The 26,849-nt window shown below is 33.0% G+C and overlaps 1 protein-coding gene across 5 annotated transcripts in view; it reads right to left on the reverse strand.

The window, feature by feature from the left end:
• Positions 1-26,849, reverse strand: part of LOC129956829 (inaD-like protein) — a 924,555-nt gene that overhangs the window by 286,718 nt on the left and 610,988 nt on the right. For all 5 annotated transcript variants that reach the window (XM_056068787.1, XM_056068794.1, XM_056068783.1 and 2 more), the window contains 9 exons: positions 25,374-25,497; positions 24,257-24,452; positions 22,501-22,566; positions 17,913-18,325; positions 10,840-11,081; positions 9,127-9,231; positions 8,882-9,013; positions 3,840-4,169; positions 2,002-2,092 (listed from right to left, as the gene is read on the reverse strand). In XM_056068787.1, coding sequence (XP_055924762.1) covers positions 2,002-2,092; positions 3,840-4,169; positions 8,882-9,013; positions 9,127-9,231; positions 10,840-11,081; positions 17,913-18,325; positions 22,501-22,566; positions 24,257-24,452; positions 25,374-25,497 — 1,699 coding nt within the window. The remainder of the gene's footprint in view (positions 1-2,001; positions 2,093-3,839; positions 4,170-8,881; positions 9,014-9,126; positions 9,232-10,839; positions 11,082-17,912; positions 18,326-22,500; positions 22,567-24,256; positions 24,453-25,373; positions 25,498-26,849) is intronic.

The raw sequence follows: 26,849 nt of genomic DNA on the forward strand, positions 1-26,849 counted from the left end.
AATGTATAATTAAATAAATAATAAAAACAAATTCCTATATTGCCAAGTGTAACGCAAAATTCTTCAAATTAAAGTAATGAATATAAAACTTTTGCACATACGAGGGCTGCCGGAAAGTATCAGACCTTTGGCCATGAAAAATATATTACTTACATGACGAAATTGGGACCCTAATCACCTTTAAAGTAGGCTCCTTGCGCCTTCATATATTTAACCCACCGATCCTTCCACTGCCAAAACCCTCTGGGAAGGCTACTTTTGGAATAGGGTTCATCTCCGGTGTCGCGTTCTGCATTATCTCTTCTCTACTCAAAATGGGATTCTTTCAACAGCGTCTATCAATTTTGGAAGCAACCAAAAGTCACAAGGAGCCATATCTGGTGAGTAGGGAGGTTTGGATACTACTGGAATTCCGTGTTTTGCCAAGAAAGTCTGGATCAGACATCTTGAGCGAAATCAAAAATTCGACGAATTTTTATTACAGCATCTTACTCAATGGCCAGCAGGCAGCGACTAACACACTCGAATACGGTGGAAAAATTCAAGCATGCACATTAAATCGTCTTCTACCACTGTGCACGGTCGCGCCGCTCTAGCATCATTACCGTACGCATGAAAATTCAAGGTCGGATACTTTTTAGACAGCAGTCGTACAATTTAAAATTGTTTGTTATAAGATTTTAAAGTCCAGTGGTAAATTTATAGGCCTGTATAATAATCAATATTATTTAACAATAATTCTTTAATGTGAAATATATTTTTCCTATTAATTTCAATCACTTTTGTAAAACTCGTTTGAAAAAAAAAAAGAGAGAGGGAGAAAGAGAGAAAATTAGCAAGAAATCCATTCTGTATATATATATATAACGATTAATATGATTAATCAATTATCATTAATAATTACCGGTCATTCTAATAAAACGATTAATGACTCAATGACTTTTACATCTACCATTACATGACTCTTATTGAATGCTTTCCAGCAAAATTCTTAATTTGGCAATTACTGAGTCTTCAAATTAAAGTCATGAATTTCCACGTTGCCCATTATAAATTATGTTTATTAAGATCAACAATAAAAATTTCAATAATAATGACTAACATGCAAAATCAGATTTTTAAACTCATTGCGACCCACTTTTTAGAAACAGAATTTATATAGCAAACCACTTCATCCTCAGAACATTGAATTTTTCCAGAAACGATCAGCGCTCATCCTTTCTGAAATATATTTAAAGGGACAGAAAAAGAACACTGGTGAAGAAAAAGAAATTGTAATTAAATATAACGATTGTTTACTTATATGATAACGATTGCTTACATATTTGAATCGAATTTATAAATGATGAATTAAAGAATAAACAATCTGAATTGAGCGTTCATAGTGAAAAGTAGAATTGGTTTAAGATATAGCATAGAAACATACCCTTAAGCAAAGTCGCAGAATAGAGCTGCAAAAAGCCGTTTCTTTTTATACGTTATTCGGGGTTTTTTTTTTCAATTCTTTTTCGTATCAAATTTGTTCATTTTTTTAATCATTCGACACGAGTCACTTGTTTGTACATTACACTCTTTATTTGTTAAGTTGCTACAATGTGATTAAATAAAGATTTTAAGTCTATATCACATTTTTACAAACTGGAGAAAGAAATGCATACATTAAAAATCTTGCTGCGATCCATTATAAATTGACAAGCGACAAACAGTCCAGGAATCTTTGTATCAAATCTTATTAAAATGCTCTGCTGACAAAAGAAATCAGAGCTTACTTGCGTTTGAATAGGTTTGGCAATAATGAAATATCATTTTTTTTAAAATCATCATTTCCAAAATTCTAATTTTTATTTTGCTCTTCATATTTAATGACTGAATGTCACAGTGGAAAAATTCATCCGAAGCTGCAATAAAAATGTCTGTTGCCAACTATTCTTGAAAATTTTATTGCCTTCAGGAGCTGTAAAAGGAAAGACTACCAAAACAGATAATAAGTTCTAAGCTTACTCTGGGTGTACCCGAACTCGTCTTCAGATTCCGGATCCGAAACTCTCTCGACGGGCGTCAGTTTCACGTTTCCGGCACTCGAAGCATCAATCTGCAGGAATAAAAAAAAAAAGAAAAAGATGGTGAGGAAAAAAATTAACTTCGTTATTTTCACGCATGCATAAAAAGAGTCAAATGCAATCGTCGAAAAATAAATGTATCGATATTTTAATAAATGTCCACTTTCTAACATTCTTGACATTAAAAAAAAAAAATTAATCTGTCTATAGTGACTTAAGATTCTGGTTCTGATATCGTTGCAAAGAACTCATGGAGAACTACTAGGACTTAAAAGTGAGATAGTAAAAAAGGTGGTCGGAATACAAATAAACATTGATATTAAGTCGAAATTTCCAAAATAATTAAAGATATCATCTCATATGACTCGTAAATATGCTCGGAGTTATAGGAGCACTTAAAAAAGTGGAATAAAGTTCGGGGAATTACGAATGTAAGAGCTACGATAGTTTCTAAAAAACCCCCGTAATTGATAAATCGAGCGTATAACAGCGGGTAACAGTCCAATCCTTACTTTTCCAAAATACCTAAAAAAATTGTTACGATATCTTGACGACATTAAACGGCATTTAGAATAATATGAAACTTATGCTAATATGGGTCACTATGGTCATAAAAATATATTATGACCATAGCGATCTATATAATATGCTAATAATCAAAGTAATGTTATATTATGCTTATATGTGTCCTTTAGGGATCACGGTTTAACTTCGTTGGAAGATGATAAAAAAAATAATAGTAACTTGAAGATCGACGATAGCGTAGCAGCAATACCATACCATATCGTAACCACCAAATGTCGTCATTTGCCGGCGTCGTCACATTCCCTAACAATGCACTGACAGTGATGTAGAGTGTTAAGCGGGCTTAAAACAAAACAAAACAGTAATGTCAATTCTGTAAAATCACACAAGTATACGCAGAAAAGGCATAACAGTATATAGTTGTCCCAGTAGGACACGTATATACTGTCATTGTGCATGTGTGATCTCACATGATTGACTCTATACTGGCTCAGAGAAAACACTGCTTTAAGCTAGATTGCGATGCCACCGTAGAAGTTAAATAACTCATGAAAGATTCACAGAGCGGGCTTGTCCGTGGCAAGTGTCATAAGAAATAACAACAACAAGACTCACGGAAAATCGCGGGACAGTGGTGCGTATTCCCTTCGCCAATGCCTTCAGCCGAATTCCTTCGCGCTGAAGGCATTACGTTTTTTAGTCATCGCGTTTATATGCACACGAAAATACAGACCAACAAAAAATCAACCTCTATTCGGATTTGATTCAAAATTCGACAGGCATCTAAACTTTAGATACCAAATCTGTATGGTAAATTTTATCCTAATAACACTTCATGTTTTATAGTTATAGTGTTTGCTTCTTCTCGAACAGCCAGATAATCAGACATTTTGTGAATGCATTAAGTTCAAAATTCGATAGAAATCTATAACTATAATGGAAAGATCACATACGAAATTTCATCCGCTTCACTTAAAGCATTTTTAAGTCATCATGTTCAGAGACAAGCTGAAAAACAATTGACAGACATAATTGCATAAGTGAGTATTTTTTGACTAAAAGAAGTCCAAAGATTCGTCAATGTCTCGAGTTCGAATTTTTGACGGTTGCAGTACTTTCTATTTATATATTTCGTAGACGAGAAAGAAAAATAAAAAGGCTATGATATTTAATCACAATAGTGTGGATGAATTTGAGAAAGTCCACAAAAATGTTTTGGCAAAATAAACGAGATGAACACTTCCATCAAGATACCTTTTTCCCTTTCCTGGTCAGGACTTTCCCTTCCTCAAGAGTATCAAATGGCACTTTGTCATCAGCTTCCACTTCTTCAGCGGCATCTTCGTGACAGTTGAGACGATCCTCAGTGGTGGAGGGAGGGCGGTCCGGCACCTCCTGAATGGTCTCTTCGGACGGAGTCACGGTGCTGCTGACCGGGAAAGGTTTAGTCGGGGTCACTTCAAGAGAGGACTTGGGAGAATTCCGTTTGATGGTGGACTCGCGAGAAGAGGAAGTCGATGAGGTGGGAGATCGAGTCTCTAAGCTAACGGATGTTGTAACAGGTGTCAAGACAGGGGATTCTTCCTGGAAAAAATTATTACAAACAATAAATTTTAAGAGCTATAAGTTAAATTGTTTAAGCTTTCAGTGCTATAACAATATGCGCTACACTGGTGGAAATGAACTCGCCCTATCATTTTTAGTTTTAGTTTTGTAGTTATGCCAAGTTCATACCTGTAACAGAAAAAAGACAAGTTTTTATTTTGGTAAAACACGATATTTTGAAAATGAAATCTGCTTAAGGAATAAAACTAAGTAATCATATTTTATATTTAAAACAAATCTGTAGTTATTTCTGTTTGATAGGCTTGAGTACATGATAGTAGCTAAGATAATGGTCTAGAATATTGTTACGAATTTTTAAAACTGTTTTCCAATGTTTGACATCGTAGAGAAAACAAGTTTATAGACAGCTCTGATGGATGCTGAACAGATCACGGATCACTGACCCAGGCCTTGGCGACACGATTAGCGATCTGGGAAAGAAACTGAAGGACACAATCGCCAGGAATTTTAGCAATAGGAATGTTAGTAGAGGCAGCGTAAGCAAACAGGCAATTGAAAAGCTGTCGGCGACTGCTGTCCCCCCCCCTTGTCAACAAAAGATAGAGAGCAAAAGTGTTCACCACTTGAGAACGGTTATAGGGAGCTGGGCATTAACGAATATGATAATTTAAAAATCATCTTAAAGTTAATATACTGTAAACAGTAGAAATATTCAAATAACAGCTTAAGCGGTTTTACTACATTTGGCAAAATAATCGATAAGATACTAAGCCAATAAGATGTCGAATTTTGCCGATAATTTTCGGTCTGACGTCGACGCCGTTAAATCCGCATTATTTTCAGACATTTGTTTTAAATGTCCTTCCTTTAGCTTATAATTTGCACTATTTTTGGTTGTATAACTGATATATAGTTTATTGTATTTTGAAGACAATTACTGGTCGGCCGACTAAGAACTCAATGTAGTGGATGTCAACGACGTTACGTCTATGGATTTTCAGACATCTGATTTAAATGTCGTTCATTCAGTTCATAATTTCCACTATATTTAGCAGAATAATCAACAATCTATCTGGTAAATGAACAAGATCTCGCATTTTTGTCGACTTTCTTTGTCTTTCGGCTAAGAAAGTCGAAGAATGGTTTATATATATAAAAAAAAATATTTAAAAATAAGTTGTAAAATAAGTTGGCAGCAATAAAGTAAGCAAGCGGTAAAAGTAAGTTGGCTCAAGCAATTAGTCAGTAATGAGTCGAATATTGAGTCTTGAGCCGAGTCTCGTAGTCAAGTGTTGAGGCAGCATCGAGTAGTGTATTGAATAGCCAATCGTATAGGCCAAGTCAATAGTTAGTCGGCGTTTAAGTTCAACTTAATCGAGAGGGCAATGGAAATTAGTACAAGCTTGAGGGACGTGGATAATCGTGTAAAGGCCCCCTTCCTACGGAATTTTCTAGGAATACTTTTTGCTGTTTCGGTTGTTTACTACTGATTTGCTGCTTATGTGCTACTACTTATTTAAATGCTATTTTTTTTCTACACTTCGGCTGCGTCTTTTTTGACTGTGTTTTCGTGTTGAATAAACATCATTACTTTTTGTTCAGAATGTTGGACTCCGGCTACCATACACACACTACAACACACTTGTTGATTTCAGGGACTTTCGAATTTTGAAAGGAAACTTTCTTAACAATATTAGTATTCTAGATTAGAATTTAATATTTCCGAGGAACGGAATTGCGCTTTTTGTTTCCAATAAAAACAATTGTTGCTCCATTGTGATTACTGTTTATCCAATAAACTATGGTTAAAGCTAATACAGGTATATGGTGCTAGAAGTCCCACAATCTCTATAACAGATAACGAAGACTCATTTTACAAGAAAATAAGAAATGAAGAGCAAAACACAGCCCAAGTGTACATAAAAATAGCACTTTTGAGAATTAACAATGCACATGACAACAGCAAATCGTTATTCCAGAACAGAAACAGCACGAAAGCGTTTAGAATGCAGCTAGTTAGCTCGTTCCATGACTAACACTCCAAAGGGTAAATTCATTAGGTTGACTCTAATGACTTAGATTTCTATATTTTGTAAAGCTTTTCTAACAGGGTATAGAATTTTCTAGAAGAAGATATTGAGTCTTAATAGAGATATTATTAAAATTCCCGTATTTTCTGGAACATTCATTTTTCAAATGGTAAAATGATGGTAGTTGAATTGTCGTCGTGTTTGGCCACTGACATAATATCCATTAAGAATATTCCCTTTCAGTGATGAGACTCACATTGCAGAAAGCAATATTGCAACAATTCCAATACCATCGAATTTATTTAACTATAATTGCTTATAGTCAACTGCTGATTTCCTTCCAAGAAAAGAATTTATCGCACTGAATTAAAAAAATAAATTGAATGGTGCAATGGTTCTAGATATGTGCCACAGATGTCTCACTCTACTTTTTCAGTGAATGGTCAATTGAGATAACCGTTGTGAATAGAAAAGAATGGCGTATTATATATCTTTTGCAATAGTTCTTTATTAGGGCATTACTTTTTGTAAATTGAAAATCGAAAACCAGATGTTCGTGAAGGTGAAAACAGCCTTCATGGGGAGGCGCTGACAGTGAAAGACACTAAACATATTGATATGATGAAAGACTGAATTGCAAAACTTACTTATTATATTTTACATAACATATATACTTATTCGTGTCCTGCCTACATATTTCTTCAACAATATTTAGATTTTTTTCGAACTGACAAATGCAGTTGCACAAATGGAACTATTAAATTTCAGACAGATAAACATATTCATATTGCCTATTCAGCAGCTAACTTCCAAAACCACCTGCTGTCGGGACTGATGTAGATTGCACGGGAGGGAAAAGAAGTTTATGTCCGCGGCAGTCAAGACCATACGAATTATTTATAAAGCAAAAAGGCTCGTGCGTCGAGTTATCAATTATTTGTCTTCTATCTAAGGCATCTAAAAGACAAGTTTTGTCATCATATAACGTTTAGCAACTACAGGGTGCGGTAGAACAACTCGGAGAAACAATTTTTTTATATAACTTTATATCAAAAATAAATAAATTAACAAAATATAACAAATAATAATAAGAGTAGGCATTTACTAATAATTAAATTTAATTGATTTCAAGGTGATCACGTTTTACAGCGATGTAGATGCGCAAACGCTTATTGAGATTTTCAGCAATGGGCCGCAAGTCTTCTACCTTTATCCCCTTTTCGCCGAAGCGATTGTTTTAGTGCAAGCCCTAGACTCCAAAATGGACAATACACTGTAATCCATGCGATTGAGATTCGGTGAGTATTGTGTCCAATCTCCAGATAATATCATGTCCGAAAAATGTGCCTTGCACTACTCGTGTCTTTTTGACCTTGTGAGTTGGTGCGGAGTCTTGTCGAGACGTCAGTTTACATTGTCGAAGCACTTTTTAGCCACAGAAGTACAATAACTTCTACTGTAGAATGTCCCGCTGATATATTTTTTGACTTATTTTAACGCCCTCATCCCCAAAAACCAGCGGTGCTTTGCCGCTTGCGCAAATTCCTCCCTGACCGACTTTGGATGTTGGAGATGTTCGACAATTGCCTAGGTGCTTGGAGCGTCTACAGACCTGATACCGTCATTCTGGGAGTTATGAGCCTGTTGAGCGGCAATGAGCTTCTCATTAGTGAAAAGGAATTTCTTCCAGCGCTGACTTGCAGTCCGTCTCAAAAGTTTTTGGAACCGCACGAGTTTGCTTTCTTCATTCAGAAGCTGAACTTTTTGGAACTTATAAGGTTCAGTTCAAGCTCTATTTTTGCTTTTCCCCGCACTGATTGGTCATTTATTTCCATTTCACGAGCGATCTTTCACATGAAAACCCTCGAATTTCGTAGAATTCGCTATTTGATGGCCTTACGGTTATTGGAAGGTTCACCATAACGTTTTGTCCATTTACTGGAAGAGGACCATTATTGCTAATCTCTCTGAATTGATAGATTGCATCAGACACAGTTTGCAGAGGCACACTAAGCAAACGAACGATTTCAGAATGTAGCATAATCAACTTTAAAATTGCAGATCTTTTGTGTGACTTTGTAAAAAAGTCAAAAAACAATGCGTAAACTAAGGGATATATTAAAAAAATATTTTATAATTAAAGTGATAGACAAAAAGAAATAAGCACAAATTAAAAATAAATTAGTTAACTGCTATTTTATGATGCTATAACTCTGTCCTAGTTTTTTACCGCACTCTCGAATTAGAGAGGGCTATATTTCTAACTATATATATGTAAAATATGAATTGAGTGGAAGTGTAACAATCACATAAAAGGAGTTGCAATCGTTTAAAATCTAATAACCTTATGTTTGAAATCTTCAGTTGTTCTTATTACCAATAAATTCATTAGATGATAATAAGATATTGTTTAAACCAACTGGTTGTTGAATTCTAGGTAATTCAGCAGTTTATTGAGATTAAAGTAGAAGTTGTTTTTATCTCTGAATTAAAGAAAAAATGCTTTAAGTTTCAAATTAAGCTAGAAAAGCAAATACTAAAAGGGTGAATAAAATAAATTTATCACATGCATATTATGCCAAAAAATGCCAAAATATTTGCATAAAATTGTCTACTTGTTAATTTAATGGCGCTTCAATTTTGTATTAAAACATCTTTTACATCAAATTCATCATTTTTCAGGTGATGATGAATGCTTACTTTAGGCGTTTTGTAAGGTGGAAGTTTCGCATCTGGAGGTTTTGGAAGAACATCTGCAGCCGCTATCTCTAGTGGAGGAGGCATGGATGGAGGACTTGCCACGGGAAGGGCTTCTCTCTCTGGCTTTTTAGGCTACGACGGAAAGAAATAACCATACGTTTATTGTTCATATATTCCACAACATTATTCGACCGTAAGAGAATTAAATAAATTAACATGGATGGACAATATAAAACTTTACTTACCAGCGGCACTAAGCTCTGAATTATAAACTTTACAGGATTAGGAGCATTCTTTATCACATCGACCGCTTTGGCATGACCTGCATTTCGAATGTCCACACCACTGACCTACAAAGATGCATTCAGATTGTTAATCAAAATATAATGCAAAACACAGTCTCTAAATAGAAATCATTAGTCTTTGACAACTATTCAATGACGACTAGTTAACTTTAAAAAAAGCAATGCTGCAACAGAAACTATTCGAGTTTAGTTTAGTTTAGTTATATTAAAGTCCTATTTTAAAGATACGCTAGGGCTATTTTGGGACGGACCTCATAAATTTTGAGCCGCATTCAGATGACGAGGACGACACCTGAACTGGCTAATTCTAATTAAAACTTCAAAAATATCACTCCGCGATGCATATTACCACCCTCCAAAATATAGAACGCCATTACATATTTATCTTTATTATTGGTACAAATTCCAATAATAATGGACACATTTTCTTATAAATATCGTAAAAATATTTTTTATCAATATCAACCATCGTAACAACAGAAATCAACAAATTTAATTTATAAGTATTAAAGTTGCATTAATATTCATTAAGTTTGAAAAAGGAGCTTTCTTTACACAATGAATGAATGTGAGGTGAATAAAAATGAAATATATGTTTGTGTTAGTGTGTGTTGGCACTCTACAGGTCAGTCCGTTTGACCTAGAGCACTTCGGACAGATTTTTGTTTGAAATTTTAATTAAAATTATTATTAATCAAAAATATTTTTCAGGGATAATTTCGAAAATTTCACAGTATAAAAATAATTTTTACATCATTTTAAAATTCAAAAAATTATCTTCTCAACAACTTCTATTATATTGATGTATTTTTTTTTTCAATTTCTAAAATATCCTTTTAAATATATTTTCCGACAATATATACACATTATATATAGTTGGAAATTTTTCTTTCCGATAGTAGAGTAAACAGTATTATTGCTATAACAGTATTATATTATCGGTGCATATTTCTGACAATATTTAAGAATATTTTTCGACAGTATATAGGACTTGCCTATAAGAAATAAAATAAATATGAAATATGATATTTATTAGAAAAAATTAAATATAACGGAAAAAGATATGTATTTAAAAGAAATTTTTAAAATAACGAAGTCTATTTTTCAAGATTTTTACTTATTTTAAATTTATCCATGATTTAATTAATTTATCATTACATTGCATAGCTTATTTTATAGTCTTTATAAAATCCATTCATTTATAGTTAACACTATGCGATCTAAGATGAATATCTTTTTATTAAACTGTTAAAATTTCAACCACTTTTTTTTACTCCTTGTCCAGTAACACACCAGTGTATAAACTTAGAGACCAGTTTACAATTGTTAGTTCAACAACTTAAGGCGATAAAATTTCTGTTATGTATTTTTCTTTTTTTATTTCTCTATTTATCAGGGCAATTCAACGGGAACTACAAAGTTGTCATTCACAAATTGTATGACGTACATTGAAATTAGAAGATGACATCTTTATTTCACAAATCTAATTTTAAAAAAGAGGGATTTAAATTAATGCAGGATATGTTCTAAATCTACAGATGGCCGCTGCAGAACCTTTCTCTTACGGCTTTCGAGAACAACACATAAATTACCAATTCAAAGAAACCGAATTCTTTTCTACTAAAAATATGCGAATATTCATGAATTTCATACCTCAAGGATTCTGTCTCCTCTCTTCAAGGTCCCATTCCATCCGGCAGGACTGTCGGGCAGAACATTCTTTATAAAAATCCCTCCTTGCATGATGTCCAGCTTGCCAGATATGATGCTGATGCCGAGTCCCTTTACTGGGTCCCGGTTCAACTCGACAGTCCGCTCTGGACCCCACTGTCGAGTGATACTGCTGGAATTCGTTTCGTTCAACATGCTTTCGATTGTCGTTGGTTTTGATTTGGCTGCATATTAAAAATAGGATACAAGTATTTTAATAAAATTCTTATAGATATATATACAGATATATACCCCCTGGAATAATTTTTTTCCACTCTTCCTTTTATATTTAGTTTTAACTCTATCAACGCTGAAAGGCCCTAACCTTCCGTTCTACGAAATTACGGCAGGCGCCTGAGACGTCTAGATATCATTGTGAAATCTCCGTTAGATAGCTCGGTTTTAGAGAACAGATAAGTTTTCTGAGAATTCTTAAAAGATGTCTTACTTAATAGTTATCATCTAAGTGGAATTCTCTTTTGTATATGAACCTGTTGATAACAGGAATTGCCATTGCTTTTTTCGAGGGGGTTTGGGGATGAAGATTATTTCTTACCGTTGAAAGAGAAATTCAGATGGTCCAGAAATTTGAGCATTTGAATTTTAATAATCCTAAACATGAGATGGTTTAACAATGACGAGGGGACGTAGAAATGCAAATATTTTATCTTCACCGCGCCCTGCCGATTTAGCAACCTCGAGACATTTCTGTTGTATGGAGTTAAGGGAATTCTCACCAGAGGAAGCACTCTAAACAGAACCTTGCACTTTTTCTATGGGCTAATTAACACATTTGAAAAAAAGTACGGACAGAACAAAAGTTTTGCCCGTACTTCTTTTAATATCTTTAAAGCTTTTCTTTTAATATCTTTATTGCTTTTTATTTTATTTTATCTTTAATTAAATTTTCTGGATTGATATTTTTTTTATTTCAATTATATTCTGAATTATTAATATTAGAAATATCAAAATAAGATAAAATAAAATAACAACAAAAAACTCGTTAGACGATCATATGACATAAAAACAGATTCTAAGTTAAGAGTATAAACTTCTCTACATATGAAAGATTTCTCACAATTGTTCAAATGCCATTTCTGAGTTACATATGCAATTTTTGTTCTTTGGATTTTTAAGTGCTTTTCAGAAGCATCTACTTAAAATTATGAAATTTGGATTGATTAAAGAACTAAGAAGGAAGCATGTTCTCAATCTGGATTCAAATTATATATATCTAGGTGGTTATCAAAATAATGGAAATACCTGTGAATAAAAGTGAAGAATGCGTTTCGAAAACATTAAAATATAATCCTAGCTATCAGTTTTTTTAATACAAAAAGTATGTATTATGATTGCATTATGGGGTAACTTTAGTGAAGTTATATACGCCTTGAATTTTTGTCAAAAATGTAAAATGTCAGACCTCACAGATTTTCAGAGGCCAAATTGTAGAATCACGACTAACTGGAGCAACTGTGACCGAAACATCCCAGATTTTAGATTTTTCTAGAGTAAAGTGTCTAAAATCATGACAATGTAAACACAGCGAGGCAAAAAAGTGGATCGAAGGCGAGACTGAGTGAGAGACGGGCGGTTATTGAAATGAATATTAATATCTAAAAGAAAACAACAGCAACTAAAGTGACGGCAGAATTCAATCAGCATCCGGATTCTCCAAAATCAATAATTACAGTTAATAGGCACCTTCATAAACAGAACATTTACAGCAGAGCGGCAATTCTAAGCCACTTATCACAGATACTAATGCCAAATATCGCCTCCAGGTGATATAACCACAAAGCCTGGTCGATTAATAAGAGGAAAATAGTTAAAAGGTCAGACGAATCATCTTTCACGTTTTCCCCCACAATAGGGTGCACGTTTGAAGGACACCTGCAAAAGCGCATAGGCGTGACTGCTTCTTTCCAACTGTCAGGCATGGAGGTGGATCTGTCATAGCATGCCAGACTTATCATGGTTTTCTGCTGATCAAATAGTAATCCTAAAAGGAAAGATCACTGGGGAAACGTATAGAGAATTTTTAGCTGGCTAGGTCCATCCTATAATACGAACTCTGTTTTCTGCAGGAGGCAGAATTTTCTAAGATGGTAATACTCCTATTCATACAGAGGGACTTGTCCAATCGTGGTTTAATGAACACGAGAATTAAGTAAAACATCCACATTGGCCCACACAATCCCCAAACCTCAATATAATTGAATGATTATGGTCTATTTTAAGGCGTTCCATTCGAAATCGATATCCTCCACGAACTTTCACAATATCTCCAAGAAGCATGGTACAATATTCCTCTAAATTCTATTCAACCCTTTTGTGACTCGAAAGAGAAACCGATTATGTGCCAAATGCGGCCCTGCGCCTTATTAATAAAGATTCTTGTATTTGTTTGTGGTGTTTCCATTCTTTGATAACCACCTGTACATTATTCTTAGTAGGAATAAATAAACATGGCTCGAAATTATATAAATATAAATATATATATTTTTATTCGAAGGGCATAAAACGGAACTTATTTTTAAATGTTTAATCAACTTAAAAGTTTCCAATAATTGTTTTTTTTTCCAATTGCGTAATACATGAAACATAAAATTTTGATAGAATCTTATTATTGTTTTATAGTATCAAAGAACTATTTAAAACGAGTTAGCAAATAACGCTGAAATCTCAAAATCAGAGAAAAAGGACCCTCATTATCCCTAGGGCCTTTTAGTTATTAGAAGGAGGTAAGGGGGGGGGAGGGGAATCTCCTTTAGAAAAATTCATCAAATTCCATTAAAATTCAGTTATAAATCAGTGATCAAAACAATTCCGCTCTCTGGCGAAGAAGACTACCTCAGCAGTATTCCTCTTTATAAGAGTCATAAATAACGAAGAAAAAATAACAAATAATAGCACAGAATTACGAACCAATATACGCCTCATATATTTCTGAGATAATCCGAATGAATAAATACCATGTGTTTCGGAGATAATCCACGCATTGTTTCTTCAGGCACAAACCAAGCGAAATGAACCTGCAGTAGGGAATAATATAAGGATATTTTATCCGATGGAGGATGTTTTACAATCTCGTGCACGAAGTATAAGGATATTATTGTAATCCAAAATTCGAACTCGAAATTTGAGGAATCTAAACGTTTTAGACTTTCTTGAATTCGAAAAACACATTTTTGGCATTGTGTCTGTCTGTCTGTGTGTGTGTGACATTGATAACTCAGAATTGCTTTGAGCTAGATGCATGAAATTTGATATATGGCCTTTAAATCAAATTTGTATATTTTTTATCAGAATTTGAGAAAAATCTATTCAGAGGATGTCTGTCTGTCCGGTTATTCGAATATAAGTTAACATGGTAACTACAAACCGGAGACGGATGATGGATAAAATTCAGAGCAGAGATTTAACATTTAGACACCTATCAACTTTTAAGCCGAATACTACAAGGGCTTGAATGTCAGGCGATCAGTTCTTTCATAAGTAAATGCAATAATTATGAAACGCAATGACTTAAATATATGAAGTTTGGTAGAGGATTTTGTTTGAAATTCGGTGGAAAACACTGACTGTCTAAAATATAAATTCGATTTTCATGCACCTATTGCTAGATACCAAAGATGAATCGCGAAAATAATCGCCAAGGTTCACACGATAGATTCAGTAAAAATACTGCATTTATGTCAAAGGTTGGAGATGACACATTAATCAGAGAGTATGCGAGAAATTTTTGGAGAGACCTTTTCTGATGATTTCATAAGGCATTCAAACAGATTTCTTCTACTTCCAAATAATCAAAATTTAAGCAATAAATAGTAAGTAATGATAAAGACTCGCTGAGGATGATTTGTGAGCCCAAGGTTAAGTAATCTGTGATTAATTAGTCAAATATGCACATACATTTTGTAACTCGCTAGTATATCTTACGCATATATTTTGTATGCCATAATATTTATTGGCACAATCCGACAAAAAAGTGTTCACATAAAATTCAAATCGACTTGAAAAAAATCTCAGTTTATGACGCTCCAATATAAATTTAATTGGAGTCATACTTTGCCTATGAAGCTTTACTTTGAAATCCCTGACCAAATCGATTCCAAATGAAATGAATGCTTTAAATTCATTCATTTACGATTTACATCTAAACAACTGTTCGCTCAACTCTTTTGCATTCATAATTTGAAACTAACATCTTAACATATTCACGTAATCTTAGTTACAACAGAAAAAAATAACGCTCCTGTTATTTTTTTAAAAATCCTTTCATTCTTTAGGCTATAATGGTAATTAGATTTTAGTTTAGTTTAAATATATTTATACTCAGTTTGAAGCAACAGGAGAGCTATTTTAGAACAGACCTCCTAATTTAGAGTCATGGTCAGATGACTATGACACTTTAGCCATGAACCGTTCCCCAAGCTTCTACGCCGTATTAACGGGAGGATATTTGATCCGAACACACTTAATATCCACAGTCATAATTACATGGCAATTCTTCGAATCGAAGCCTTGAAAGACAATTCGTGAAAATAGAGAATGTAATGAATTTAATTTGAGAAAAAAAAAAGACAAAAGGGTTTTCAAAACATTGTTAATATTGTTCAGAATTTGTAATATTGCTTCTCTGCGCAGTTAGTCTAATACTAAGGTAGATAGTTTTTACATATATTTTAATAGATGCTGAATGGATGCCATTGACTCTCAATCTGACAATCACTTGTGCCTAAAAATGGAAGTCCAAGAAATTATTTATTATCTAGAGCTGAAATTCAAAGATTCTTCTAGAATGTTCGATTTACTCTTATGGAAACTATAAAAAAGAGAGAAAACAAAAGCTATTTAATCTCCACTTGCTTCACGTTAAATTCTGTTGGGCCAAGTTTTTATTTAATTAGCGGTTTATTATCTGCTAGAATTTTGTTGATTTTTGCAAGTACTGTCTTTTTGAACAGTACTTGCAAAGTACTGTCTTTCAATTAAGTCTCGTTAGCGGTGTTTTGAATTTTCATGCGGAATAAAACATCCTTATCTGCTATCGATTTTATTGCACATTTTGCATTATGCATCTTTTACAGTGCACATACCGGTTGCTTTCCTTAATAGTATAATTTAAAATGTCGAATTAAATCAATTAGAAATAATTACATTTTCCATTACTTCTACAGTACCATTAGCAAAATTATTCATTGCTTCTCCAATTTTTTAATTGATGCCAAAAGCTTCTTGCAAATACTTCTGAATCTTAACTCAAAACAGCAATATTTTGCCATATGTATGACATAACTTTGCATCGAATTACGTTAATCGACATCACAATAAGTGTTGATATTTTGCATTGTTTTCCTCAATGCTGGCTTCTACTCGCTTCTAAATATTTTCTGGTCGTCGTTTCAGTGCTTCAGTCTACAGTTAAGTGATGACATGGTACAGATAGCAGATTATTTTCACTGGCGTCCTTAGAAATATTCTTTTGAAGGAAAATAAAGCATATACAAATGGTTTAACAATAGCAAGAAGGCTGTTCTTTATGAAATTAAAAAGTACACAATAAATATTGAAACTAGATTAAAATATATAAAGAAATAAAAGAAACAAGAAAAGAAGAAGATAGTGAATTTCACATGATGAAATAATCAGTGAAGATCAGGTCACAGAGTTGTATTGGTGTGGGTCTAATCATAGGAAAGTCAATAGGGTCCTTTGATGTTACTGGGATGCTTGCGATTATGATTATCTGATTTATCAAAAAAAAATCTAGTTTATAAAATTCATTGGTAGTGGACTTTAGAGATTTTTTCTGGTATCATTATTTCGTACAAACTATTGCACACTGCGTATTTGCTTTACCATCTTGTTTTGAAGTGTTTCTAATATTTATATTAGAAACAAAACAAGATGGCATTATTCTATCTTAGATGCAAATTTTCCCCAAATGGGAAATGCATAAGAAATTAGTGATTTTAACATAGTCTTCAGCAAACACTGAAACCACAAAAAAAAAAAACAAAAAAAAAAAACAATAGCGAATAGAAGCATACTGTAATGAATACAGCTAGCGATTCAAGCACTTGTACAAATTTCAACTAATAACATAGTGTATAAAGCGCAAACAAAACAGTGGTCTAAAACGATACTTCAGACATCCATCTTTGGAAGTCAACAATACTAACAATTCTTCCTCAGAATCAACGTATCGTAAATAAGATTTAACTAATGTATCTAAAATAACTGCTGTAACCAATGTATTTAAAAGTAATTGCTTCTTCTCTTTTTTTCTCTTCTTCTCAGTTATTTGTTAGACTTATTTTTTGTCTTTTTGTTCGGTTTCCAATTCTTGTTTCTTTGTTTGGATATTTATATAATTTTATCCATCAAGAAGTAATGATAATTCTGTATTGTTATTGTCACAATTGTAGTTATTGTTTTGTTATTGTTACTTCTGAATTTTAGATAATTAAAAGCATTCACAATACTAATCTTCAGTTGTTTGATGTAGTTGTACTTTGTCTTCGGTCTGTTAAGCATTTTGATTTTTATTCTTGAATATATGCGAATTTAAATTTTATATATCTTGAATCCAGAATAGACTTATTAATTAATTAATTAATTAATTTTATTTTTGTAAAATAAACTATAATATGTACCCTTAATTACCGATGCTCTAATGATGATTGTAAGCCTTTTGTTGACTAAATAATAGTTCTCTTTTCGCTGACCTTCAAAGATATATACCAGTTCGGTTAGATGAATCGTTGTGCGTTAGATCTAGACCAAGTAGCTATTAATAGACCAAGTAGCAAGTAGATTTAAAGGAATTTTATTTAATTTTTTATCATTTAAAACTAACTATGTATAGGAGGATGGAAAAAAGTATTTTTCGAAGGTCATTCAGTCATGCTAAGGCACCATGCACAAATTAAATTACTATTCATACATTATCTATTCCATTTCCTGTTTCTTAATTTGTGTTTAGAGAAATAAGAGAAAAGCAGCTCTACCTCTTGAAGGAAAGGCATCTTTTGGCGACAACGATGTCCTGATTGGTTTGAAAGGCACAGTTGGTTTTACTTTGCTGACCATGCTACCCACGTCCAACAACTTCGCGGCGGCAGGATTGACTGACAAGGCCGAGACAGTAGCAACCGTAGGTTTTGGCGCAGTTATGGCTGGTTTGGGTGGCAGTTGGATAACAGACAGCTTGCTTTCTACGGCAGGCACTGCGACTGGAACTGTCTTTTCGGGTTCCGGAAGAGATCTATCAAGCTCAGGTGACGATTTTTCACTAAACAGTAAAGGAGATCCAGGAGTTATCGATACTAGAGTGGGCGGAAAGCTTTGGGGTAAAGCAGGTGGCTCCGTTTCGGATACATCGTAGTACTCGTCTTCTTCTTCATCGGATTTTACAGAGGTTCTACAAAAAATTTCCAAAACAACTGAAAATTTTAGTTATTGCATGATTTAGAAGTGAGAAACATAAAAATACTCATAAATGAGGAAATAATTGCAAATAACGACATAATTTTGAAAAGTATACGTAAAACAATATATATTTTTTAAAAAAAAATCATAATATGAAGTGATGAAAAAGAGATTAAATAAATTTCTACACTAAGGGATTATTGTAGACCTAGATTTCTTTAACTCTTTCTATCGAGGAAATTTTTACAGAAGAAATTAAGGAATAAATAAATAAATAAATAAAATTGTGGCACGTACTTAGTTTCCAAAATTTTTCGCAAAAATGTAAGTTTAAAACGGAAATGAAATTTACAAATACTAAAATAATCAATGGTAATTTATATATATATATATATATAATTGAGATGATTCTTTGAAATGTTACTATGTTCCAAAAATTCCGGAAAATTGTTTCATCACGGAAGAATGAATACAGTAAGAACCTACTTATCTGTGCTTCTTTTAATATAACTATCCTGCACAAGCATGCATTTTTGCCATCAGTTATACAAAAATGCGAAAGCGGATAGCAAGTCTTCTTTTACTATTTTCTCCAGTATCTCCGTCGCTGCACTTCTTTGGAACTTGTGAATAGTTTATCCTTAAATAAATTCTTCACTCGGTGGAAAAGGCAAATTCAGGTTCATTGAAATTAGAGAAATAAATTGGTTGCGGAAATACCAACATGTGATGCTTGGATTAATAATTTAATACCAAGAGAAATCCCTGAGACAATGCTTTATCATAATACAGTAATCTCAACATGAACTTCCAAAGATTTGGTCCTATGCATCTGGATAAATCAAGCCGATAACTAATGCAAGCAGCACTGCAACATTTGCAAAAGTTTTTTGATGAGCATTTCTCACAGTTTCTTTAACAATGGTGATATACTCATCCGCCGTGGATTTGGTTTGGTTATATTAACGTCCCGTTTTAAAGCAACACTAGGGCTATTTTGGGACGGACCTCGTAATTTTGAACCGCAGCCAGATGACGAGGACGACACCTGAGCATCCGCCGTGGATACTGATGGCCGCATTGATCACTCATTATTCTCGATACACTGTCGGGATATTTTGAATCATCGATGAAAATCATAAACTGAAGTTAATTAACACTTTTTTTTATACTAAGTTTAGCTATCATTCAAATATTATAGTATGCTTTCGTTACACAATATAATTGTTTCCTAATATAGGAATGGAAGTCTTTTCATTACAGCCTGAGTAAAAACTTTAAGGCCAGTAAAAATTTTTGAGAAAATGGAAATATATAAACTGAGGAATTAAAATACCATTTGATTGATAATTATTGAGCTTAAATAAAAGTAAAAAAAGTAGAAAAATTAATTTGCAAATATTTTATTATTAGAAAATATTACAGAACACACAGATGAATATTTGGGCCTGAGTAAAAACTTTAAGGCCAACATAGAAAATAACATATAAGAAAAAAATTACAAATTCTTAGAAGGTTGTGTAGGAGCCATTTCTTCGAATTACTTCAAATATTCTTGTTTTCATGGATGAAACGAGTTTTTGACAAAGGGTGGGGTCGGTTTTATACCATTCATCTTCGATAGTAAATTTCAGCTCTGTTGTTGATGTAAAATGTCTCCCATTTGCATAAACTCTTCTTGCTAAGTCACCCCAAAGGTTCTCGATTGGGTTGAGGTCAGGTTATCTAGCTGGCCGTTTCACAGTTTCAACATTGTTGACTTGGAACCAATTTTTTGTGCTGTTACTCGAATGGATCGATGCATTTGTTCTGCTGATATTTACAATTTTCACCAGCAAGACATTCAGCATTTGGCAAAAGATGATTTGTTAGGACATTTTGGTATTCTTGTGAATTCATTCTACCCGAAACGAATGCAATCGAGCCCACACCATTGTAAGCAAAACAGCCCCAAGTCATGACAGACCCTCTACCTAATTGGCGCTTGGAGAATATTTCTTTTTCATTTCTTATATAATGCCAGTAGAAATACCAGCCATCTGGTCCATCCAAATTCCAATTTTTTTTCGTCAGAAAAAATTATTTCTATCCATTGGTTGTCCCAGGTCATGACTTTCTGGCCAAAGTTCAAACTCTCTATTTTGTGTCACTGCAGTAACTGGGGCTTAGTCAATTTTGCTGTATAAGTGAACCTTCCAGACCTTCTAATTGTGTTATAAATCGTTTTTTGACAAACTTTTAAACCTGTCGTCGGAATCAGTTTCCTGGTTGAGTACTTTCCAGTAGATGCAAGTTGGCAAACTCTTCTTTCATCACGTGAGGACAAAGCTTTAGGTCTTCCCCCAGTATTCTTTTTACCATAATTGCCTTTCAATTTAAAAAAAATTGTTGACTAGTCTTTGACCTTCCTATCTTTATCGCAATAGCACGACTACTCATTCCTGTTGAAGACAAAGCTTCGATCTGTCCTCTTTCACGATCAGTTAACTTCTGACCCTTTGCCATCTTCACAAAGATCACCAATACTTCGAAGAAACGTATGACAAATATGAAAATTGCAGCGTTGTCACAAGCTAGTAGTTGCAGTGGTAATTACACGATTATATTATATTTATTTTTTAAAAAATGACTGATGGCCTTAAAGTTTTTACTCAGGCAGAAATACTAACTTTTTACATAACCACATGTTTCTCATAATTATGTATTTACAAATTATGTTTATGGCATTTATTTCTTATCAATGAACTTTAATAATTAATATTATTTGAATCCCTTTTATTTCATTTTACATTTTCTCAAAATTTTTTACTGGCCTTAAAGTTTTTACTCAGGCTGTAAAATATTGAAAATAATTATATTCCAACAATATCTGGAAATTTAGAAAGTTCATTTATAAAGTTTTACGAAAATATCTTAACAGATAGGAATATCTACATTAAATATTGTCACATAGGTACTTTAGTGTGGAACTCAATGACACACACAAGAAGTAGAGCTAAACCAATTTATTAACTCAACTCTGAACTCAGAACACAGTGACTGACAGATCTTCTGCTGTTATACTGACAGGGAAAGTTCCAGAATACTTTTCTGGTGACAGTAAGAAAAGTCCAGAACACTTGTCTGGTAAACTAAAGAAAGGTCCAGAATCTTCTGGAACATGAAATAAAGAAAAACATAGAATCAAGGAATTAAATATTTACATAGACTGTGAATCACATTGTCTCTAGCGGGATTCGAACTTACGATCTCTTGATTAAGAGACCAGTGCTGTGACCATTCGGTCATGGAAAGTCGACTGCCTCTTTTCAATGCGGCAATATTGTTAATTTGCTTAATTATATATAATTATTCAACGAGTAATCTGCAATTGTTTTATTTATTTCTTGTTCAATATCACCAACTCGATCAAAGTGTATTTGCCAAGCAAAAATAAATCCACTCAATCTAAAGCAAAACTTACTAAAGGGTGATTCAAAAATAAAGTAATAAGCCTTTGGGGAGATTTATTCATCAAATAAAAAAAATAGAGACAAAGATAGAAAGACATTGCTACATAATATTTTTCCATACAGTCAGTGTGATTGTTAAAAATGTGTGCCATTTGCAAACCAATCTATATTTCTTGCAGCAAATTCACATCTATTTTCCTGACATTGAGCTCATTCAGTAAACTTTCATTATTTGATGAATTATTTCAGCTGGGGATATATTTTTTAAATCCTTATTATACTTTGCACTTCAATCACCGATCATGTATCCGTCAATGCTTCTAACAGAGATTTCGGAGAGTTAAGGCATAGCAAGCTCCATTTACAAATGATGTTTGAATGGTGTATTTGTTTATTCAATTCAAAAATGGAACTTAATTTGAACACGGAATTCGTGCATCTGGGTGAACTCTAGCTATTTTTCGTTTTATTTACTTACGAACTTCGAACGCGATAGTTATTTATTATTAGTTTTTTTTTTTTTTTTTTTTGAAAATTTGTTTTATCTAATAAATTGCAAAAATGGGTATACTTCGAAACATGTATTTTGAAAATACCTGCATCTCATTAGCACATAAAAAAATAGCACATCAGTACAGCATATGTACAGTTAAGCAAAAAAAAAAAAAAAAAAAAAAAAAGCAAATTCATGCATATTTGAATCATTTCAACTTACCCGCGCAGACTAGTGAACGTTTCAGATGTTGAAGGATCGGAAGGGTCTTCGGGTATGTACTGGACTCTAACGAACAAAAAAACATTTCGGTCAACATTTTAAACAAGAAAAATCCAATTCAAGATAAGGATATCTTCAAAACTATTCTCAGTATTCAAATTCTTGGTTTAACCCTTACAGGCCGGTAATGCCAGAAAGGGTCCGATGATACAAAAGATTGACATTACTGGAATAATCTATTATAATTAATGAATAGAAACAATCACTTGCACTTCCAGGTAACACAATACGATATGTTGTTGTTGTTTCTAATGGCACTTGCCATGGACAAGGTCGCTGACGAAATCAGCGATTTTAAGACGAGGGTGCGTCCCTTGTTTTTTTTAGTAACCCAACTAGGGCCAAGAGTACGTCTTAGCTATTCACGTATCACATTCACTTGCACAGCCCCTTTCTACATGGGGGCACATTCACACATCTCACAGATAGAACAGATGAAGAACAACCATGCCTGAATTGGGACTCGAACCCAGGACGCCCAGATTAAGGGGAAGACGCTCTATGTCAGGACATCGGCATAATATGATATGAATACAGATGAATAATTTTAATTAATTACATGGGAAAATGTGTGTGCGTGTGTGTAAACAAGTTGTTTTTACAGTTACGTGTGCGGCGAAGTAGGTGATCCCCTTCATTATGCCACTAGTTGCCCTCTCACCATGTCTTTTCATCTCAAAAAACCCATCCACGACCTAGAAAATATCTGGTGGACCAACGTTATGAGAAACAAGATGTCCAAGGTTAAAATTAGAAATCTTGTGCGGTTTCTACAAGAGAACGAGGAATTGATTTCTCCAGACCCAAGCCCAGTATAAATTTTCGTTTCATTTCTCAACCAAGCTCTTCTCCAGAATATATTACCTTCAATAGATTTCATCTACTCATACTCCCCACCGAACACCTCTCTCATCATTATAATATTGTATATAGTTACTTCTTATGTGTATTGATGATATTTTATGTCTTTTTATGTGTATATTGATATTTTATGTCTTTTTCTGTGTATATTGATTTCTTTGTCTTTTTACTTGTATTTCTTTTATCTTAATAAATACTCCCACGTATATCCTTTCAACCGACAGGGAATCCTAGAGATTCCAAGTTCGGGGATATTCTGTGGCGAAAGAAAGAAAGAAGTTACGTGGCCGAATAAAAAAACTTTTGAATTTTAAAATTCGTTTTGTTCCATCCCGAGAGGCATAATTTATGCACAAGAATAAGTAGTAAGGAATACGTCAGTCTACACCTCGACACAAGAGCAAAAGAGACAGAAATTTTCCCTTCAATGGTTTTTACAATGAAATTTTGATAGGGATTTCTTAGATATATGTTGATTTAGAATAGTGATATTTAGGTATCTTTAAAAGAATGTGCCAAGCATTAAGTATTTTTTATCCTTCACTCAGAGCGTGAGAACCTGCGGAATTTACAGTTTTCTAGAGCGCATGTACAATAAATTGCATAAAGAAAGGGGAAATAGATTAGGAAATAAGAGAATATTTAAGAATATTCTTAAGTTAATATGGGCTAAATTAAAATAAGAATTAGGAAATTAATTAAGACACACACACACACACACACACAAATTATATATATATATATATATATATATATATATATATATATATATATATATATATATATATATATATATATATATATTAAAGTAACAAAATATTAAAATACAACTTACAAAACATCAATTGCAGATTTGTCCACATTCCTGAGAATTTCACCGACAATCCGCGGCTCGGCGTCCAGCAAAGAACAACCGTTGATGGACACCAAGATATCACCCCCTTTCAGGCGCCCATCCCGATCGCAGGCACTTCCTGGAGTTACGGACGTCACCAGCACACCGACGGATTCCACGATACTCACGCTTAAACCTACAAATGATTTAATTACAATTTAATTCCAGGCTTTTTTAAAGAAAGTTGGGATTTCTAGAATTCTTATCATTCGTTTTACTAAGTAATTCATTCATTTACTAAGAAACGTGAGATGCAAATTCATTCACATAATGCATAAAATAAAAATGTTATGACATATAAGTTAACGAATTTTTGCAACCAGTTACGGTTAATTTATCGCTGTAATTATCAAATTCGGTTAACATATTGTTTTTTATTTATAAAATATTCAAAATCCCATTAAGAAAAAGGCGGCAAAGGTTACGAAAAAAATTTAAATATTTGTTGAAGCAGTCTAGTTTTGCACGAATTGCTAACATTGTCAAAAACAGAGAAGTTTATCAAAATCATTTCATGAAGTCCATGCAGATATCTATAATTGTCGGTACAAACCAAGTATTTCAAGAAGATAGAAGACGCTATTTATGAAAATCACATAAAATGAACCAAAATTATTGTAAGATACCTTTCAGTTTCATTTCATCTGCATTATTTGTAAAAGTAATAGAAATTTCATCGGTTACGAGTAACAATCATAAATTTGTTTTTAAAAATCTTCAGGAATTCCAGTAGAAAATACAGGAATCATTTCATAAAACGTTTCCGCATTTTGTATTTGTAGCAATCGATAAGCATTCCTTTTTATAAAATGCAATTAATTTTATGCAGAAATTTAGTTTTATTAATTTTATGCAGTTATTTTCTAATGCAATAATGATTTTAAACCTAAATTACCAGAAAAATGAATCGAGGACATTTTTGAAATTTCGAAATGTTAATTTTTTTTTTTATTTATTCTCAAAGCATGTGTATTTGAATTTCCCGATTCTTTATAACAACATTTATTCACACATCAATGAATATTTGCAATAAATGTGTGGTTAAGTAACAACTTACCGAAAACATTTGTTCCCTTCTGTATTCTAATAGTTCTGACTGGAGATAATTCGAAATCATTTGAGTTATCTTTTTGATTAATAGATGGCAGCACGGATGTTTCAGATAAGTCTTGGCAAAGATTCTGAAAAAAAAATCAGCCTAGTATTTAGTGTGAGCCTAGTAACTATTTTAAATGTCCAACATATGTTTTTATATATTTTACACTTTATAAAAATATAGTAGACGCACTAGCCAGAAATAAAACCGGGAGAAACAATATACAAAGATAGATATTTTATTATTTAAAGTGAGAAACAGGCATTATATCTCACATTTTTTTATTTCAGTTCAGTAAATGTCTGACAATACCTCAGGAGTACCTATAGTTTATTATCGCAGTTAGACATCATATTATTTAAAAACAGAGTAAGCAAGAAAGAAATTCCTTCGCATAATATAAGCGACAAGAATGGTGTTAAACGAAATATGCAAAATAAAATTTAAATAAACTTTGGTTTACAGGATAAATTTTCACCTATTTAAGCTTATACACAGCTGAAAACATAATAAATGTCGATGACTGCAGTTGATCTAAAACGCGATCTTACACCACTCCACCACTGCAAATTATTATTATTATTATTTATTTATCAAGAAATAAGAAGTAAAAAAATTGCTTTAGTTTAGTAATATTAACGTCCCGTTTTAAAGCAACATTAGGGCTATTTTGGGACGGATCTCGTCATTTTGAACCGCGATCAGATGATGAGGACGACACCTGATTGATAAAGTAATCAATAACAAGCAGATATTTGAATTGCCAATAAAATATTTATTAGCATATTTATATAAATAAACCATTTCTTGCTTACCCTTCCTACAATACATTACATTCAACCATTCAGCACTACATTTTGTTCAGGGCATTTTGGCACTCTTATTTTAATACTACATTACTGAAAATATCTCTTCATTTTCATGAGAATGAGAGTCTTCTGTGCATGTATACAGGAGAATATTAGAGAATTTGATTTGCATTGATTATTTTACAATTGGCAATCAATGCGAGTTACTATGCGCCCCCGCCCCTTTTAAAACTTCCCCATCAAAATTAGGTGAAAGTTATTTGGCACTCAACAAATTTAACAGGCACGTGACCTATATGGATGAAGAATCATTATGGAATCAAAGCTCCAAGCTAAGATGCCACTGTTACCAGTATTGATAAAAATGAAGCAGCAAAGAAATAACAAAATTTATTTTTATCATTTGTTTGATGGAAAAACCATTTTGTAAAATATTTCCACACCGTCCCAACAAATACCTCGAGCGAACACCTCAGTCTGAAGAAAATCTGGACTCTTTAGTAATAGTTTAAGTTAAGAGAAACTATCTAGAATTTCATAATAATCAATTTCCAAAACAATCATATATTTTTGGAGATAAGCTTTTAGCAATAGCTTATAAGAAATAGGATTTTTTTTGACAAACAAA

This window comes from Argiope bruennichi, chromosome 2 (assembly GCF_947563725.1).
Source record: "Argiope bruennichi chromosome 2, qqArgBrue1.1, whole genome shotgun sequence".
Taxonomy (NCBI): Eukaryota; Metazoa; Arthropoda; class Arachnida; order Araneae; family Araneidae; genus Argiope; species Argiope bruennichi.